The sequence below is a fragment of the Haliotis cracherodii genome, unplaced genomic scaffold (genome assembly GCF_022045235.1).
Source record: "Haliotis cracherodii isolate W230 unplaced genomic scaffold, xgHalCrac1.p SCAF_10, whole genome shotgun sequence".
Lineage (NCBI taxonomy): Eukaryota > Metazoa > Mollusca > Gastropoda > Lepetellida > Haliotidae > Haliotis > Haliotis cracherodii.
In genome coordinates, this window is record NW_027266265.1 from 1,022,421 (window position 1) to 1,041,183 (window position 18,763).

General features: G+C 42.4%; 1 protein-coding gene across 1 annotated transcript; it reads right to left on the bottom strand.

Annotated features, from left to right (window-relative positions):
- Positions 1 to 418: 418 nt before the first annotated feature.
- Positions 419 to 17,537, bottom strand: LOC139444862 (pachytene checkpoint protein 2 homolog). Its single transcript, XM_071225856.1, has 11 exons — positions 17,131 to 17,537; positions 14,854 to 15,019; positions 14,093 to 14,272; positions 12,712 to 12,802; positions 11,210 to 11,346; positions 10,481 to 10,567; positions 9,180 to 9,286; positions 5,685 to 5,838; positions 4,614 to 4,726; positions 1,203 to 1,272; positions 419 to 616 (listed from the first exon to the last, which is right to left on the bottom strand). Exons 1-11 carry the CDS (start codon positions 17,220 to 17,222, stop codon positions 524 to 526), a joined length of 1,290 nt encoding a protein of 429 aa, XP_071081957.1. The 5' UTR covers positions 17,223 to 17,537; the 3' UTR covers positions 419 to 523.
- Positions 17,538 to 18,763: the final 1,226 nt, after the last annotated feature.

Below are 18,763 nucleotides of genomic sequence, written 5' to 3' on the forward strand. Positions count from 1 at the left end.
CCACGTGGTTGTTGAGATCCTGTGAGAAGTATACTTGTGCAAGACTAGTCCATCTATCCCCATATCTGACATCATGGACATGTCAGGTCAACTTGTGGTGAAAACATCCAACACAGGTCCTGTATAGGGGATTAACATCTGTGAAGGTCACTCTCTGGACGTGTACTCACTCTCCTATTTGATGGTCCACTGTTATGGAGGTGTTCCACCAAGTCATCCAGTGTAACATTCATATAGGTCACTCTCGGGTCAAGTCTTCCCTCTCCTTAAACTGATGGTCAACTGTTTTAGAGAGATACTCCACCAAGTCATCCAGTGTAACATTCATATAGGTCACTCTCGGGTCAAGTCTTCCCTCTCCTTAAACTGATGGTCAACTGTTTTAGAGAGATACTCCACCAAGTCAGCCAGTGTAACATTCATATAGGTCACTCTCGGGTCAAGTCTTCCCTCTCCTTAAACTGATGGTCAACTGTTTTAGAGAGATACTCCACCAAGTCAGCCAGTGTAACATTCATATAGGTCACTCTCGGGTCAAGTCTTCCCTCTCCTTAAACTGATGGTCCACTGTTTTAGAGAGATACTCCACAAAGTCGTCCATCGTCACTGTAGAAGTCTACAGACAATCGGAACAGAAAATATAACATACGACATAGTACTGGGTTCTAGCAGCAAGAACAACATAACATAACATAATAAACATATCACAGGGAGGGACATTCTATCCCCCCCCCCCCCACTGCATCCTTCTGTACAGTATCAAATGCTAAAATTCACAAATTAAATTCTATTCTACAAATCTGTGGATCAATAACCAAAATATAAGTCTTATCTTTGAATGAAGACTATTGATAGGATCATATCATGTTTCAACGTGTGCTTTAATTGTCGTAAGAGGGAACTAACAGGATTGGGTGGTCAGGCTCGCTGACTTTGTTGATACATGTCATCATGTCCCAATTGCGAGATTGATGCTCATGATGTCAATTACTGGATTGTCTGGTTCAAACTCGATTATTAACAGATAACTGGAATATTGCTGAGTGGGGTGTTAAACAACAAACAAACATTAATGAGGGCAAAAGATAATTTGATAGACAGAAATAAGTAGTTTATATGGCCCATGAAAAGCATCCTAAACTGAATGATTTAATTGGTAGTACCACAGATTTCAACCTGATCAAGAAGCCTGGAGATTTTACCTGCACAAACATGGCGTGAGCAATGAAAGGGAGTTTCCGCAGGGTCCTTCCACTCAAACCTTGGCTCTTGCTGTGAAGGAAGGAAGACAAATAGGATCATATCAGAGAATTATACTTGTACATAACATCAGCAGTCTTTCACCCACATTTGACACAAACTTGGGTCATAGTTGCTACAAAGTCACCAACTGTCACTGTCCACAAAAACATGGTGGCAAAATCATGATGTGTGATGACTACACTAGGGGTCACATTTATCATCACACACCCATCCAGGATTACATCCATCCAGAGTCACACCCATCGTCACACCCATCCAGGATCACACCCATCCAGGATCACACCCATCCAGGATCACACTCATCGTCACACCCATCCAGGATTACATCCATCCAGAGTCACACCCATCGTCACACCCATCCAGGATCACACTCAGCGTCACACCCATCCAGGATATACACAAACTTGGTACATAGTTGCTACAAAGTCACCAACTGTCACTGTCCACAAAAACATGGTGGCAAAATCATGATGTGTGATGACTACACTAGGGGTCACATTTATCATCACACACCCATTCAGGGGTCACACCCATCCAGGGTCACATCCATCCAGGATCACATCCAGAATATACACCCATCCAGGATCACACCCATCCAGGATCACACCCATCCAGGATTACACCCATCCAGGGTCACATCCATCCGGGATCACACCCATCCAGGGTCACACCCATCCAGGGTCACACCATCTCACCCATCCAGGGTCACATCCATCCAGGATCACACCCATCCAGGGTCACACCCATCATCTCACCCATCCAGGATCACACCCATCCAGGATCACACTCATCGTCACACCCATCCAGGATTACATCCATCCAGAGTCACACCCATCGTCACACCCATCCAGGATCACACTCAGCGTCACACCCATCCAGGATATACACAAACTTGGTACATAGTTGCTACAAAGTCACCAACTGTCACTGTCCACAAAAACATGGTGGCAAAATCATGATGTGTGATGACTACACTAGGGGTCACATTTATCATCACACACCCATTCAGGGGTCACACCCATCCAGGGTCACATCCATCCAGGATCACATCCAGAATATACACCCATCCAGGATCACACCCATCCAGGATCACACCCATCCAGGATTACACCCATCCAGGGTCACATCCATCCGGGATCACACCCATCCAGGGTCACACCCATCCAGGGTCACACCATCTCACCCATCCAGGGTCACATCCATCCAGGATCACACCCATCCAGGGTCACACCCATCATCTCACCCATCCAGGATCTCACCCATCCAGGATTACACCAATCCAGAGTCACATCCATTCAGGATCTCACCCATCCAGGGTCACACCCATCCAGGATTACACCAATCGAGGGTCACACCCATCCAGGATCTCACCCATCCAGGATTACACCCATCCAGAGTCACATCCATTCAGGATCTCACCCATCCAGGATCACACCCATCCAGGGTCACATCCATCCAGGATATACACCCATCGAGTCACATCCATCCAGGATCACATCATCACATCCATACAGGGTCACATCCATCCAGGGTCACATCCATCCAGGATTACACCCATCCGGGATATACACCCTTCGAGTCACATCCAGGGTCCACAAAAACATGGTGGCAAAATCATGATGTGTGATGACTACACTAGGGGTCACATTTATCATCACACACCCATTCAGGGGTCACACCCAACCAGGGTCACATCCATCCAGGATCACATCCAGAATATACACCCATCATCACACCCATCTAGGGTCACATCCATCATCACATCCATCATCACACCCATCCAGGGTCACATCCATTCAGGATCACACCCATCTAGGATTACACCCATCCAGGATCACACCCATCTAGGATCACATCCATCCAGGGTCACACCCATCCAGGATTACACCAATCGAGGGTCACACCCATCCAGGATCTCACCCATCCAGGATTACACCCATCCAGAGTCACATCCATTCAGGATCTCACCCATCCAGGATCACACCCATCCAGGGTCACATCCATCCAGGATATACACCCATCGAGTCACATCCATCCAGGATCACATCATCACATCCATCCAGGGTCACATCCATCCAGGATTACACCCATCCGGGATATACACCCTTCGAGTCACATCCAGGGTCCACAAAAACATGGTGGCAAAATCATGATGTGTGATGACTACACTAGGGGTCACATTTATCATCACACACCCATTCAGGGGTCACACCCATCCAGGGTCACATCCATCCAGGATCACATCCAGAATATACACCCATCATCACACCCATCTAGGGTCACATCCATCCAGGATCACACCCATCCAGGGTCACATCCATTCAGGATCACACCCATCTAGGATTACACCCATCCAGGGTCACATCCATTCAGGGTCACATCCATTCAGGATCACACCCATCCAGGATCTCACCCATCCAGGGTCACACCCATCCAGGATCACACCATCACATCCATCCAGGGTCACATCCATTCAGGATCACACCAATCCAGGATCTTACCCATCATCACACCGTCACACCCATCCAGGATCACATTCAGGATATACACCCATCCAGGATATACACCCATCCAGGATCACACCCATCCAGGATCACACCCATCCAGGATATACACCCATCCAGGGTATACACCCATCCAGGATATACACCCATCCAGGGTCACATCCATCCAGGGTCACACCCATCCAGGGTCACACCCATCTAGGATATACACCCATCCAGGATATACACCCATCCAGGATATACACCCATCCAGGGTCACATCCATCCAGGATATACATCCATCCAGGATATACACCCATCCAGGATATACACCCATCCAGGGTCACATCCATTGATTACACCCATCCAGGATATACACCCATCCAGGATATACACCCATAGTCACATCCATCCAGGGTCACATCCATCCAGTCACATCCATTCAGGATCACACCCATCCAGAGTCACATCCATTCAGGATCACACTCATCCAGGATCACACTCATCCAGGATCACACTCATCCAGGATCACACCCATCGATCACAACAATCCAGGGTCACACCCATCCAGGATCACACCCATCCATTCAGACAGTAACTCCTACTTCCAAGCTTGTACAAGCTAGGACACATTCCGTTATCATTAAGTACAATAGGTGTACAGTGAACCCTGTCAGTACAGTCTATGTTTGTGGCATATGCTCCATTCTAGACAACTGCATTTAGAAATGTCTTTATATCATACATGACACATCTCCATGATTCGTTAATCCAGAGGATTTGGGGAAGGTATCACAAATATACATGATACAATCTCATTATCAAAACCTACCACACAATGCAGACAATTTCATGTTCATATCTTACATAGCGACATTCCTGAGGTGTAGACTGAGTCTAGTGGCATCGTTCTCTATAAACCTCATCACCTCCAGGTCTCTGAGGTCCAACAACTGCTGGGCGGGGCTGATTATCCCTGACTGAAACAAAATAGTAGAACATGAGGCTGCAGATAACAATCTCACATCACATTGGCACATGACAGTGTAAGACTGATTCCTCCCATACATTGTTCATACGACAGCCTCCGTGATCTAGTGGTAGAGCGTCTGCCCGGGGAGCAGAAGGTCCAGGGTTCAATCCCCGGCCACGTCATACCAAAAGACGTTAAAAGGTGGTACTTGTTGTTACCCTGTCTTGTTACTCGGCATTAAAGTGCTAAAACAAGGACTGGTTGGCTCGGGGTCAGTATACTGTGTCTGAGTGGGGTATTCATGTTAAACTGCGGCATGGTATCTCAGTGTGCTAGCACTATAAATCGGCATCAGTCCAGACTAGTGACAGCCAGCCAGCTAACCACACACACGTGCGTCGTCGTATTTCAGCTCAGCTCACCCCATCACCATTGTTCACACCTTCATGCCATGTATCTGGGTACAAGAACCTTGTCCTGGCTCCTATGCCATGTTTGTTTCCAATACCATAATACCAATGCAGCATTTCAGTGACATGGAGGTGGCAAACGTTACACTTCCCAATGCTAGGAGAAAGTGTTGTGTTTGTTTGTTGTTTAAAACTGCACTCAGCAATATTCTGATGATATGATGGCAGTCAGAAAGATTTCAAGTCTGGACTAGACAGACCAGTGATTGATATTGAGAGCATTAATCCAAATTACCAAGCCTAACCACCAAATGGACATGTTTGATAAAGCTTAAATATTGATCATTGGAAGTGAACCATGAGATGTGCAGATGAATAATACAATTTGAGAACTGAAAGCCAAATAATGATAATGATATAACCCTAACATCAAGGTGCATTGTTTCAGCTATAGGGTTGAGTTTAATATCATCTCAGTTGTAGGGGCTGCTGTTGTATGGTTGAGGCTGCAGTGCAGCAGCTGTATCGGGGTGGTTTCACAGACTGTTATCTCACCCTCATCAGTTCGTTGAGACAGGAGAGGTAGATCTTGAATATTGCACATGGAGAGGGAGGTCCGATGTACTGCTTGATGTCTGCCCGGTCTACAAACGCCAAGTCTATAGCACCGGTCACGTTAGATGTTGTCAGGATCAGTACATTTGGGTGTCTGAAACAGGAGCGCATATCATGTCACACTTGCTTAGGGAGATTCGCAATCTCATTAAAATCAGATCTTAGTTCTCGCTTTCCCTAAACAAAGATGTGAGGACATCCCACTAAGGGTCACGTCAGAACAACCTTTCATCTGACCAATCAAAGTGTCGCTTACCAGATGCTGCTTAAAGCTGCTTTCTAGCTGGCTGATGTTGACTTCTTGTGAGTCATTTCAGTGGTCGGTCAAAGTTCGCGAAAGTTTGTTCTGACCCCTAATGGTATGTCCTAAGATCTTTGTTTAGCGGCAGCGAGAACTTAGATCTGATTTTAATGAGATTGGGAGATTCGTTAAAGGGTAAAACTGTTCCTTAAACAAGCCCCTATGATCATGAGGCCACAAGAAAACATCTTTTTAATAGATTTATATGTTCACCTTCAATAAAAGAACAAATCTCAATCACAAGAACAGGAATGAACTGTTACTTCGATTAAAGTTTCTATCACCAGTATTTCAGTTCATTTTAACATGTTTAAAGATGGACAACCAGAACACTTTATCTAATGTAAATCATTCCTGGATAGCATTTAACAAAGATATTTTTAGTCCTCATTTCAAGATGTGGAACAGCCTCTTGTTATCTATGTAAACAATAATATGTGTGATTGGGGGAGTTAACAGTATTCCAGTCATATCACAGCATGTCAACTTATAAATTATGGTCATAGGAAAGCCCGAGGTGATGCAGGTCTTAGACATTACCACATTGGTGAAAGCCACAAGCACGGGGATGGTCAAACATAAACTTAACAATCAGGGCAAACTGGGAGCTGAACCCACAATCAAAGGGCCACCTGTGTAAAGTTTACAATAATTTGTATATTTATATACTTATCCTATCGTACACTAAGCAATTATTCCTTCTTCTTTCGATCCTATGTGGAAACAAGCATGAACAAAATTTCCAGCCTCTTAAAAAACAATTCACCCAAACACATCCCAGCATGACCTTCCAAACAAATGGGCCATCCTGTGCAGGGCGACCAACATGACTTGATCACATGACTACCCTTGCCATGTTATTTTCTTTTGCAGAGCTAACAGGCTAGAGGAGCTGTGATGCAGGGATGTTGGGAGGGCATATAGCTTGTGAGATAGGATAAGGATACAAATATACGTGGGACGAGCAGGACAACAGGATGGACCAATTTGCTGCTGACACATTTCGCAGATTCGCTAACATCCTTGGAGGCGGAGAACGACACGGTGTGTCTGGAGGAGAACTGGTATCCTCCCACCCATGACTTCACGGAGAACGCTGTCACTCTCTCTCCTGCTGTTCCTCCAGATGTCTTAGGTGTAGTGGAAGTAGATCGACAGACACCTGGGGATGGGTGTCACGTGTAATGTCTTGAATCTGGAGAGACTGACTTGACCAAGATGGTATCCAGATGAGCCAGATCGAAGTCCTCCACAGAAGTCATTGTAAGGCTGGGACTGGTAACTCAATCGGGTGTGTACTGAGAAGCATCTGGGAACCCACAGGGCAACCAGGACCCGTGGTTAGTCACGTGATATATTGTTTAATGGCAAAAATTACCTAGAGCTCCATGGTTACACTACACGTCACTAAAGTTCACATTCACTTTTATATGTTTAAATAAAGAATAAATTTCAGTCAACTTCAGTGTATGTATGACCATATCATATTATACATGTATCTAAATACATTTTGCCAGGGCTAGGGTCAAACTATTCCTAATCTGACATTTTGTAACTATCTCTTGAGACAGCCGGGTTCCCGGGATGGGTGGTGTAATAGAGGGGTGGGTACCTCGGTAGTAAATTTGGACTCGTCCAAGCCCTTATCACTTGGGACAAAGGGTCAACATCCCCATCCAGGTCAGGAGCTGTAGCAAAGCTGAGACAGTCCATGTGTGCAGGATTCTTCCACACGAACACGTGGAGTCTGCAGCCGATCCCGCAATCAGTCATGACAGGCCTGGGAGGGAGCATTTGGTTCAAGGAAGTCGAGCTGTCAAGAAGAGGTACCACCGGCAGTCTGGAGCGATCCTGGAAGGCAGAAGTCACAGACTGCAGGAACAATTCTAGGTTCGGCGCAGGAATATTATCCAGGTTGCGATGGTCCCAGGAGGTAAGTAGCAGTTGAGTTGGTGATGGGATCGTCGTAGAAGGACGCAGTGCAGATGACCCAGAATGATTAGGTGAGCGGCGATCCACACAATCGTGGAGTAGAGAGGAACAGCGATGGTGATCCAAGGTACCTCCAGAAGAGGAGAGCGGTAGTAATGAACACGGGAGAGGAAGTACAAAAATGACGAAGCATACAGGTACCCAGGCTAGTGACGAGACGGGTCCATACATAACATGAAAGTCCTGTTGATGACGATTCTACATTGATCTGAATAACCTGAGGACAGGGAGTGACACCAGGTCAGAAAGCGCTCAATAGAGTCTGTATAGTAGCTATCCTCTAAATCACGTTCAGCGGGAGTGGTACAAGATGAATCTGTAGTGTTTGTGTGAAAGCATCGATGCAGAGAGGGTCGTTACTCCAATCGTTGATCCTGAGATGTTCAATCCTCCAACCGTGGATAGCAAGAGTGTCAATCCCAAGTACAACCAGGTGAACTGGAACGACGATCCTCCGACTGTTGAACAATAGGTGAGTGATCCTTAGAGCGCCACTTCTGCAAGCAACTATTATTGGAACGGTGGCCCTTGGAAGAAGCGCTCCATCAATCCTTAGTAGAGGGTGGACCTGTTCGACCAATCCCAGGGAAAGTCGTACTCGTCACTTTGATGGAGGAGTGCCAGTATCTTTGGATGAAGAGAAGCGAGCATCACTAGCTGAAATATCACATAACAAGTGACAGATGAACGAGGGGTGGTAAGAGGGTCGACCGGGGACACAGTCAAAGCCGACTTGGAGAAATCAACGGAGGAAAGAACCTTGCGAACATCCGATGTAGCTGGTTGTTCCAACAGAGGCACGGACCCGGTCATATCAGGAACGGACTGTTGAACTTGAACTGACACAGTAGAGACGAGTATCAGGAGGGTCCGAAGTAGAGAAGGTAGTTCTACAGTTCAATAAGCCTGGGCGATGTTTCTTATCCACTTTCATTTTTTCACAAACAATAACATAAGTATGAACTTGGCGGTAAATCTAGCAACAAAAACAAAAAAGCGGTCTCTGAACACTCAATGCACATCTCCACTGTGTGGCCATTTGTTTGGGTCGTGACCATGATGATGCTGAGATGTGTTTGGGTGAATTGTTTTTTAGAAGCTAGAAACTTTGTGAGATAGAATAACTATAGGGAAATGTATACCTTTTGATCTGGTCGATCTGTGTAAGGAGTGCGTTGACCACTCGTATAGCATCTGATGGTTCACTGCCTGACAGGGCGCTCTTCCTGGCTGACGTCAGGCTCTCTACCTGCACAACATTGGCAAGCACACATCTTAGACTGGATTCAATAACGTAAAACAGAGAACACAGACACAGGCTCATACAGCACCAATGCTTTACACAAAGGATGATCAGCTACAAGAACTGACATATATGTACAGCTAAACCTTGTTGTGTCAAGGGGCGGTCGGGTAGCCTAGTGGTTAAAGAGTTCGCGTGTCACGCCAAAGACCCTGGTTCGATTCCCGACATGGGTACAATGTGTGCAGCCCATTTCTGGTGTCTCTCGCTGTGATATTACTGGAATATTGCTAAAAGCAGCGTTAAACCATACTCACTCATTGTATCAAACTCGTGGAGACCTGGGGAAAAGTTTGAGTAATGCGGGGTTTGAGACAACCAAGAAAGGGAATTTTCGAAAACCAAACATCATGTTGTGAGAGATTATTACATGTAATCTAGTTTTCTTTAGTTTTCTTTAGTTTCATACGTTTCAATGTTCAAAATACTGCACTCTTGCCGTAACACAGAGTCAAAGCTCCACACATTCATAATTCATCATGTAACGATATTAACTGCAGTGCAGAGAGACAATGTGGTGTTTCAAGTTGCGAAGAAATATCGGTGTACATGCAATTAGTTCCCTGTAGAATGCCTCACGTGACCCGTGCATCAACAATTAGATCTTCATGATGGCTAATGCATGTAAATAATTTGTAAAAATATGTCAAAAATCATAATTTGGGAAGTACAAGCGTAATAGCGTAATTTAAGTTCAAAAGCTTAATTATTACACCAAAAGCGAAAAGCATAATGGCGGCAGCAATTGCTATGAGGTCAGTCAATTGTGTGTGAAGTAATTTCAAATTTCAAAGTTTGGCAAGTGTGAATGTATTTTATTTTGTTTTGGACTGTTCGAGTCATCAGGAGATTTTATGCATAATCTGGATAGTTGGCACTCCCAAATGAGTTCAAGAGAAAGGAGAATTTGACAAATCCAAGTAAAAATGATGAAAACAGAAGACACATTTTGGAGCGACGGGAAGCTGAGTTTGGGGAACTGGTAATATGACACATCCAAGCTTGATACCACAAGGTTCGACTGTATGTACTGTACTTGAGTAAATAAAGTATTACAGGAGTATAACTGAAGTCTTACCTCATCTATGAGAACAAAGACCAGAGAGTCGGGATCATTGACGAGTATAACTGAAGTCTTACCTCATCTATGAGAACAAAGACCAGAGACTCGGGATCATTGATGAGTTCCTGGATCTTCTGGAACATCTTCATCACCAACTTCCCACTCTGCAACATTCAGTGATGTGACGTGAACAAACACTGGGGCAGTTACCAGACATGCTAAAGCTAAGGGTGCACTTCAAACTTGCTTAAGCTTCAGTTGCATTTCAAACTTGCTACGTTAGCTTCAGTAGGACTTCACACCTGCTAAACCTTCAGATGCAATCTACATGTCCTTAAGCTTAAGTTGCACTTTAAACTTGCTAATACTTATATATTAACTTGCTAAAGCTTGAGTTGTTGACAACCAGAGGCAGAACTTTGGGACATGGAATACAAACCTAATGCATCATCAAAATGTGAATTGTAACTATCATATAACACCACTGGCAAGAAATGCGTAAATCTAGACTGAGAAAAAACTAAAACATTGCAATCTCACTTGTCCATGATCATGTGATTTCAACACTACATGTAGAGATCAGCACAAACCCAGATTTTACACTGATGACCTCAAAATACAACCAGGTGCAAAAATGTTGTACCTACACTAAAGTAGCATAGAGTTTCGCACAATTATCCCTAAAATTTCTCTCAGGCAAAAGAACTTATTTTACCTTTCTCTCATGCAAAAGAACACATTTTTATGAATTCAACACCTATGTGAGGTACGAGTTAACATATGGAATGTTCAGTATTTGTCCTGACCTCTGAGAACCATTTGGAGAACAAGCTGTGACTGTTGACCTCGATCAGCTGACCATATGTGTATCTGTCGGACAGTCGTATGGACAGTTTCTGTGCCAGGGCCTTACACAGCGACGTCTTCCCTGTGCCGGGGGGGCCTAGGGAGAAGAAAATGTCCAAGACTGTAGCTAATTCAGAGCAGTGTGGGTGACACCTGCTGATTTACTGATGCTTACTGTACCACAAAGAGGGAGTGATGGAGTTGGGTTTAACACTGCTTTGATAACATTCCACTTAGTTATATAACGGCGTGTCAGTTTTGTGGGAGGAAAACCCGAAGTAATGCAGGTCTCAGATGTTTACCACTTTGGTGAAACACACAAGCAAAGGTATAATGCTAACAAACCTAGAAACATAATGATCGGGGCAAACTGGGAATCAAACCCACGATCATAGGTTTCCAACTTACCCAAGGGATGCAAATCTGCACGGCGAAATGCAGCTGCTTAGTCGACTGGGTTACCATGCATTCATTAGCACAAAGAATGTATGTAAGTAACAAGATAATTTAGTTGAGTTGTTCTGTTGAAAATGTTAACAGAAAAGATATATAACCAAGCGAATTAACATAATATGACAATGTATATGTTCTAGACTGGGTTGCAATACAAGGAGAGTGTATAACAACCGAAGTGCTTCATGGTAAATTTGCTCCCGTGAGGCACTGTCTTCATCAGCTGATGAACGTCAACAAATACAACTTATATTGATTAATCATGAAACTTTAATCATTTATAGCGAACTATATCAAGACGGAGAATCGTGACGTCGTCCGTTCCAAACATTCCATTTAGAGTGACTTGCCTTGGTTTTACAAATGACAGAAAATGGTCGGCTACCGCAATGTCATTCGCTTGAAATTCAAGTTGCACCCTTTAAAGTTAGTGGTGGAATTGGAAAAAAAATCCAGACCCGACTCATGCTGACAATGGAGACATATCAACGTTCTGTGAACTTTTGGTGTGTGTTTGAGTCATACTACGGCTGCTGATGACGGGGATTACCGCTTGAGGCGAAGGGGTTGAATTTACTGAGGCACGATAGTGTGGAGCTCAGTGATTTCTTTTGGTTAGTCAAGCATTCTCTGTTATAGCTTCGAATGGACGCTTCATTTCGGTGACCCGACATATACATGATCTGTCTGACTTCAAAGCCTGTATCATTCATAGCCTAAATTGATGTCGCTCTCAGTTTTCCCTAATTATTTATAATGTTATTTTTAGACATTGAGGAATTCCTCTAAAGTAGTTCCGTAAGTCTCTGGGTGATTGACAACGTAATCACGAGATATACTGACGTTCATCTGGAAATGAACAACAGTCAGCTTGGTCGTGTTCACCTAGATGAGGTCACCCACTACTGTCAATATTAAGATATGGTCTACACAGGGTGGCAATACAAGGGTGTATAACACATGCTCTACAGAGGGTGGCAGTACAAGAGTGTATAAGATATGGTCTAACCATGTAGCAAGACAACTCTATTCCAGGTGATGATATTACTGTCTACAGCACGGTCGGAGAACAGCAAGGTGGTTGTGGCGTAGTTTAACAACTGGAAAAAAAACATACATTGGCTAATGTATTGGTATTATCATTTCAATTTAATCATTAACATTATTTACTTTAAACATACAAAAGACTCTTGATGTTTGTAAGGATCATAAAGCTTGAGTTGGCATAAAAACAGGGATGGTCCATATGAAGGTAACCAGTCTTATTAAAGTCAGATCTCTCACTACCATATAGTACTGCGGGTACCCAGGTCCTGAGTTACCCGTCCCAGCCCTACTTTCTAATCTAAACACCACTGGTTTATATCCAACTACTGACAGTCCACACTCATTTCGGACTTGTGGTTTCGGTAAAATCTATAATATTTTTAGAAAACCACCAGTCCCTCTAGATTGATACTAGCCTTGGTCTAACAGACTAGTGGCTATGTCTATCCCCAATAAGTGAGCGAAGCATCCAGACAACCTTTCAGATTTCTATATCTCAAAATTGAAAACAATCCAAATGCATTCAATAAAGCAGTGTGACTATATCGTTGTGGATATACATCCTGTCGTTTATGAGTGCAATGGCATCTCAACTCAAAAGGCAAATTATCGAGGTAATACTTGTGTACTGTGGCAGTTGTCTTTTGTTATTCTAAATTGAACTGGTTAAGAAATGAAGCCAGCATCTGATTGGTTCAAGAAATCACAGATTCTTCATTGAGATTGGCCAATCAAAGTTCTCCCAGCGTTCACATGGCACGACCTCGTGTAGCGGTGTCGTCAGATTGTCATGCCGAGAGGGCTTGTATACAGTGTCCGAAAATATCGGCTTGCCTGTAACAGGTAACTTTTCTGTCGGGCTGCATGAAATTTTCCTCCACATGCCTGGCTATCTGGCACATAACATTAAGACTACCTATGTATTCAGTTTTATTATAACTCCATGTAGATTCTCAAGTCATTGTTAGCATTATTTCAACTGAATCAAGACTTGAATTGTCTCTTAGTTTTTGAGAGTTTTTTAATATTCATAATGCCTGAGTGCGGGCAGGTAATTTTGAAGATGGGCAGGCAACACTTTGGGTCACCAACCCGACTGGCCTGTTTGGTTTTTAAATTATTTCAAACACTGCCTGTTTTACCACTAAAATGACAAATCCTTTAACTCGAACCGATCAAATCAGTGTCCCTGGCAAATATCATACACAGTAAATACATTCTTCTAATAAACTCTATAGAATACTACTCTTTGTTTTAAGATACTTCTTAAAAGTTACTAAAGTCAGTTCAAATTCTCAAAAGTGTAAGACAGTACACCATGTAGAATGTGTGGATGCAGTCACCTTTGCCTTGACCTCCTCATCAAATACAAGACTGTCCCATATTCCATGGAAATCAGAGGACGGAAGGAGCCAGTGACTGGCTGCAGCAAGATCTTCATCATCAATCTCCTCCTGGCCAGGTCCGTCATCATGAAGTTGGAAGACATGGATATGGAGTATACATGAGGTCAGGTCAATAGCCTGAAACACAACAATTACATCACGACGTCATTTTCAGTCAATTCTAGTGTTCTATGGACGATTATGAGCTGTTTACACGACAGACTAGTGGATAGGATAAATCTGTAGACTGATGTCATGAAACTTAGAAGACCCAACATGTATTTATATTATAGCTGTTTCCAACCATTCACTCACCAACAGGACATTCAGACTATCCCTATTCCAAGTAGGGCTGTCTAAAAGATTGATAATGAGAATTATAGTCGATGGAAAGAAATATTAACGATTATCGATATGAAAATTGCGTCATTGAAAACATCTTACACAAACTGTTGTGATGAAATAAAGTCTTAATTTACTGAAGCAGACCATTTTTATCATTGCCGAAGACAGCATGCAACTGATGTTGTTATATATTAAATGTCCACACAGCGAACCATGCATGAGCGTGTCACCAATCACCAGTGACGTGAAATATGTTGTTTTTTGTCTGAGCTTTTTGCATATTTGCTCAAAGTTACTTCTCCGATATTTATCGATAACTGATTGTTATTTAGTTTACAATTAGCGATCTCTAAGATTTATATCGATACACTCACTTTTCGACCTGTGTTGGCCAGATCTGTATCACATAAAGATATGGACTTGACATGCTCCGTCAGGAAAGCATCATCATACTCGGTCACTGTAAAGTCTCCATAAGCAACCTTCTGTTTCCTCAGTGCAGCCAGCACATGTTCCTGAACCAGAGACACTCTGGCAGTGCTACAAGTTCACAGAAAAGTGATAGAAATTAATCATGTTTAAACAGGCTTTCCTCAGGCAAGTTCATTGATTTGTGAGAATCGTACCAGCACCATTGTCTTGCCTTGGTCCACTCACTGGCAACTCTGTTTAGAGGAAGCTGGTGAAGAGAGCTCTCTCATCTCAGTTGTGGCAAGTCTTAACCAAATACCAGGTACAGTGATTATAGTGTCTTGTAAAACCATAGCAAGTGTCGTCAATCACAAAGTAAGCACTTGTTTTCTGTGACCCATGTGAGAACAGCATGCTGAACAGTGACAACAGAGGTTGTTGTCAGTATCGCCAGCATAACCAACACCTTCCCAATCCACTTGAACATTATTCAGGCTACGATGGTTAACATAGTCGCTAAATGCAGCTTGGATTCGGGGACTGTCACAATAACTCTCACATCCATACAAATCACCCTACTTGAGTCACAACATGATATATATACTAGCTAGCGACCAATTATTGCCAACTCCCTGTTATAGCGCATGTGATCTCGTCTTGTTTTACTTCTGCTATGTTTCATTGGATTGGAAGAGAGAAATATTTAACCAAACAAAACTGATTCTTGTGAAGAAATGTGAAAAATCAAACCATATCATCATCTTGCTCAAATACAACTAAAGAGGAGACACGCGGGCGGTGTCATGTGACTAATTCATGTGTTAAGAAAAATCCAACAACACAACGATGCACATTCAGTTCTGTCACCGCTTCCTATCTGTCTGCCATTTTTCCCCAAAATTACAATTCTAAAACTAATTTCAGCTATTTTTTAAAAAACCCATAACCCTGTATATATCGCGAAAGCCATAGTACATCGTGTTGAGGATAAGCATGTGTAAATCGAATTCAGGGAATATTTGTGTACGTTAGTCTGCAGAAAACAAATTGATAAAAGCATTTCTTATTACAACTAAAGAGGAGACACGCGGGCGGTGTCATGTGACTAATTCATGTGTTAAGAAAAATCCAACAACACAACGATGCACATTCAGTTCTGTCACCGCTTCCTATCTGTCTGCCATTTTTCCCCAAAATTACAATTCTAAAACTAATTTCAGCTATTTTTTAAAAAACCCATAACCCTGTATATATCGCGAAAGCCATAGTACATCGTGTTGAGGATAAGCATGTGTAAATCGAATTCAGGGAATATTTGTGTATGTTAGTCTGCAGAAAACAAATTGATAAAAGCATTTCTTATTAATTGTAATGAAAATAAAACTTGAGTGCGACACAAGAGAAAATAGAATATGTAATATGTAAATCTGAAGCGGTCTGCGTGATCATGTGGCATGTGCTGTTCAGACGATGGTGATAACTTGTACAGTTGGTTGACAGGAAGGAAAGGAGAAATTGTCAAAATACTTTTTGAAGTGTAGTCGCCAATTTGAAATTAGTGACCCGTACTGGGGTGTTCTCAGATCTTTGTTTAGCGGTAGAGATTTGGGAGAGTTCGAAATAATTTTAAAACCCAACAAGACAGTAGGACAGGTGACCAAATGTGTTGTCTGCCCATCTTCAAAGTTACCTGCCCGCATTCAGGCATAATAAACATTGAAAATTTGCAAAGGCTAAGAGACAAATCATGTTGAAATATTGCAAACAATTACTTGAGAATCTACCAGGTGTTATAATAAAACTGAATATATATGAAGTCTTAAATTATCTGCCAGATATTTGGGCAGGTGGAGGAAAATTTCATGCAGACCAAAAGAAAAGTTACCAGCCATGTGCAGGAAGTTATTTCGGGCACTGAGGGAGGGTAAGGGTTAGCTCTCTCTTAGAACGAACAAATCCAATGTAATTTGATGAAAATCTGTAAATTTGAGAAAACTGAGAAAATGGCTACTACAACTAAAAGCAAACAATTGGGTGCAGATCACGCTGATTACTTGGGCCCATTATTTGTGACAGAACCTGTGGTCCCATGGTAAAGTGTTGGCTTATTATGATAGATTAACACTTTAGCCCGGCTAGTTTCAAGATGGCAACAGGAGTTCCAGGGTGCTAACTGAAATCCGAAAAAGTGTGTCAAGTAAAATGCACTACTCCCCAGAAAGGAAACAATTATTACTTACCTACATGGGTTCTGATTGACTTCCACGTGAAACTTGGATGGACAAAGAGGTGCACTGGGTAATGCATCGCCAATTTCTGAGACTTGATCCATAGGTTAATTTACCCAAAACTTGGTCACTTAAAAATGTCTATGAAAGTATCAATAGCTAAAAAAACACAGTCAACAGGTTAAATAAACAGATGGTCACAGACTCACACCTTCAAGATTTCATTTTACTGCCTATGGTGACATCGGATTAAAAGCGATATTATTGGATAGATAATGAGAATACCTAAATTATATCAACACAGTTTATGCAGGAATTCGCTTATCGTTTCCATAAACATAACGACGTTTCTTAAAAGAAACTATTTCACATATAAAACATCGATATGAGGACGCGTATTTTCCTTTCAAATCTGGCGCTCTGGTACCTGCCGTAAAGGAATACCTGCTGCCAAAAATCACATATGACTATTTTACGACATATTAAAATGGATTTTTGTTGTAATTTTACGAACATGAACAATTATTAATGCAAAACTTAACCAATTCTTTAGATTTTGAGGTCAATAACATATGAACAAGAATGGATATGTTAATTAAACAACGTCTAAAATGAAAACTTCAATTTACGACAATAGCAAGGGAACCTACTCGTCCGAACACATACTGCGCATTGATGGTGTGTATTGATGAGTGCGTTGTAAACGGTTTGGATTTTACGTGTGCATCTTCTATTACTTTAATAAATTATTTATAACTCCATGGCTGGGAATAAAAAGAATGTTGAAATGTCGAAAAAATGCCAAATGAAGTAGGATAGATGCACGGTGCACGGAGGACCCTATAGCTATCGCCCAAGGCAGAGTTGCGTCCCTTAGGCGTGCCAGAATCCTATGGTCGTGGGATCGAATCATAGATTTACCCTGTATATATATGTTCCTTGGTTTGTCAGCACCACACCAGCTCTAGTGCGCTTCGCCAAAGTGGAAACATAAGGACTACATTGGTTCTGGGTTTTCTCCCAGATGAATCTGACACGCCGTGATGTAACTGAACTACTGGTCAAAGTGTGTTAAACCAAACCCACTAGTATATCAAATGAATGCGCCAATTTCAAACCACCGCAAAATGCACTGAACCTGTCAAAATACATTTGTCGTTTCTCGTCACTTTTAAAACTTCTATATTTGATAATTTTTTGTGATAGATATCTTTCCGCTTCCTAATGGAATACATGTGCAGTAAGAAATGGATTAACAAACAGAAATATGTTGGAAAAAAGAGGGGTGCTCACTAAGCAGGTTTATACAGAGCGTGCATCCGTGACCTAATCACTTGTATACTGCCGGGCAAAAGAAAGTATACACTTGAAAATTGGATTTGACCAAAACATTACAAGCGCTCTCAAAAAGTTACCAGGTTGATAAAACAGTCGCCGAAATACTGTAAACTAAAGGTCTAAAACACAACTATGATACACGTATATATCAAATACATCTCCATCGCAAAACCATTTCTTGTAGCCACCATCAAAGACGTGTGTATACTTTCTTTTACCCGGCAGTTTATGTTGAATAAGATTGATTGATTGTTTGTTATTTAACGCCGCAATCGGCAATATTCTAGCAATATGACGGCGGTCTGTT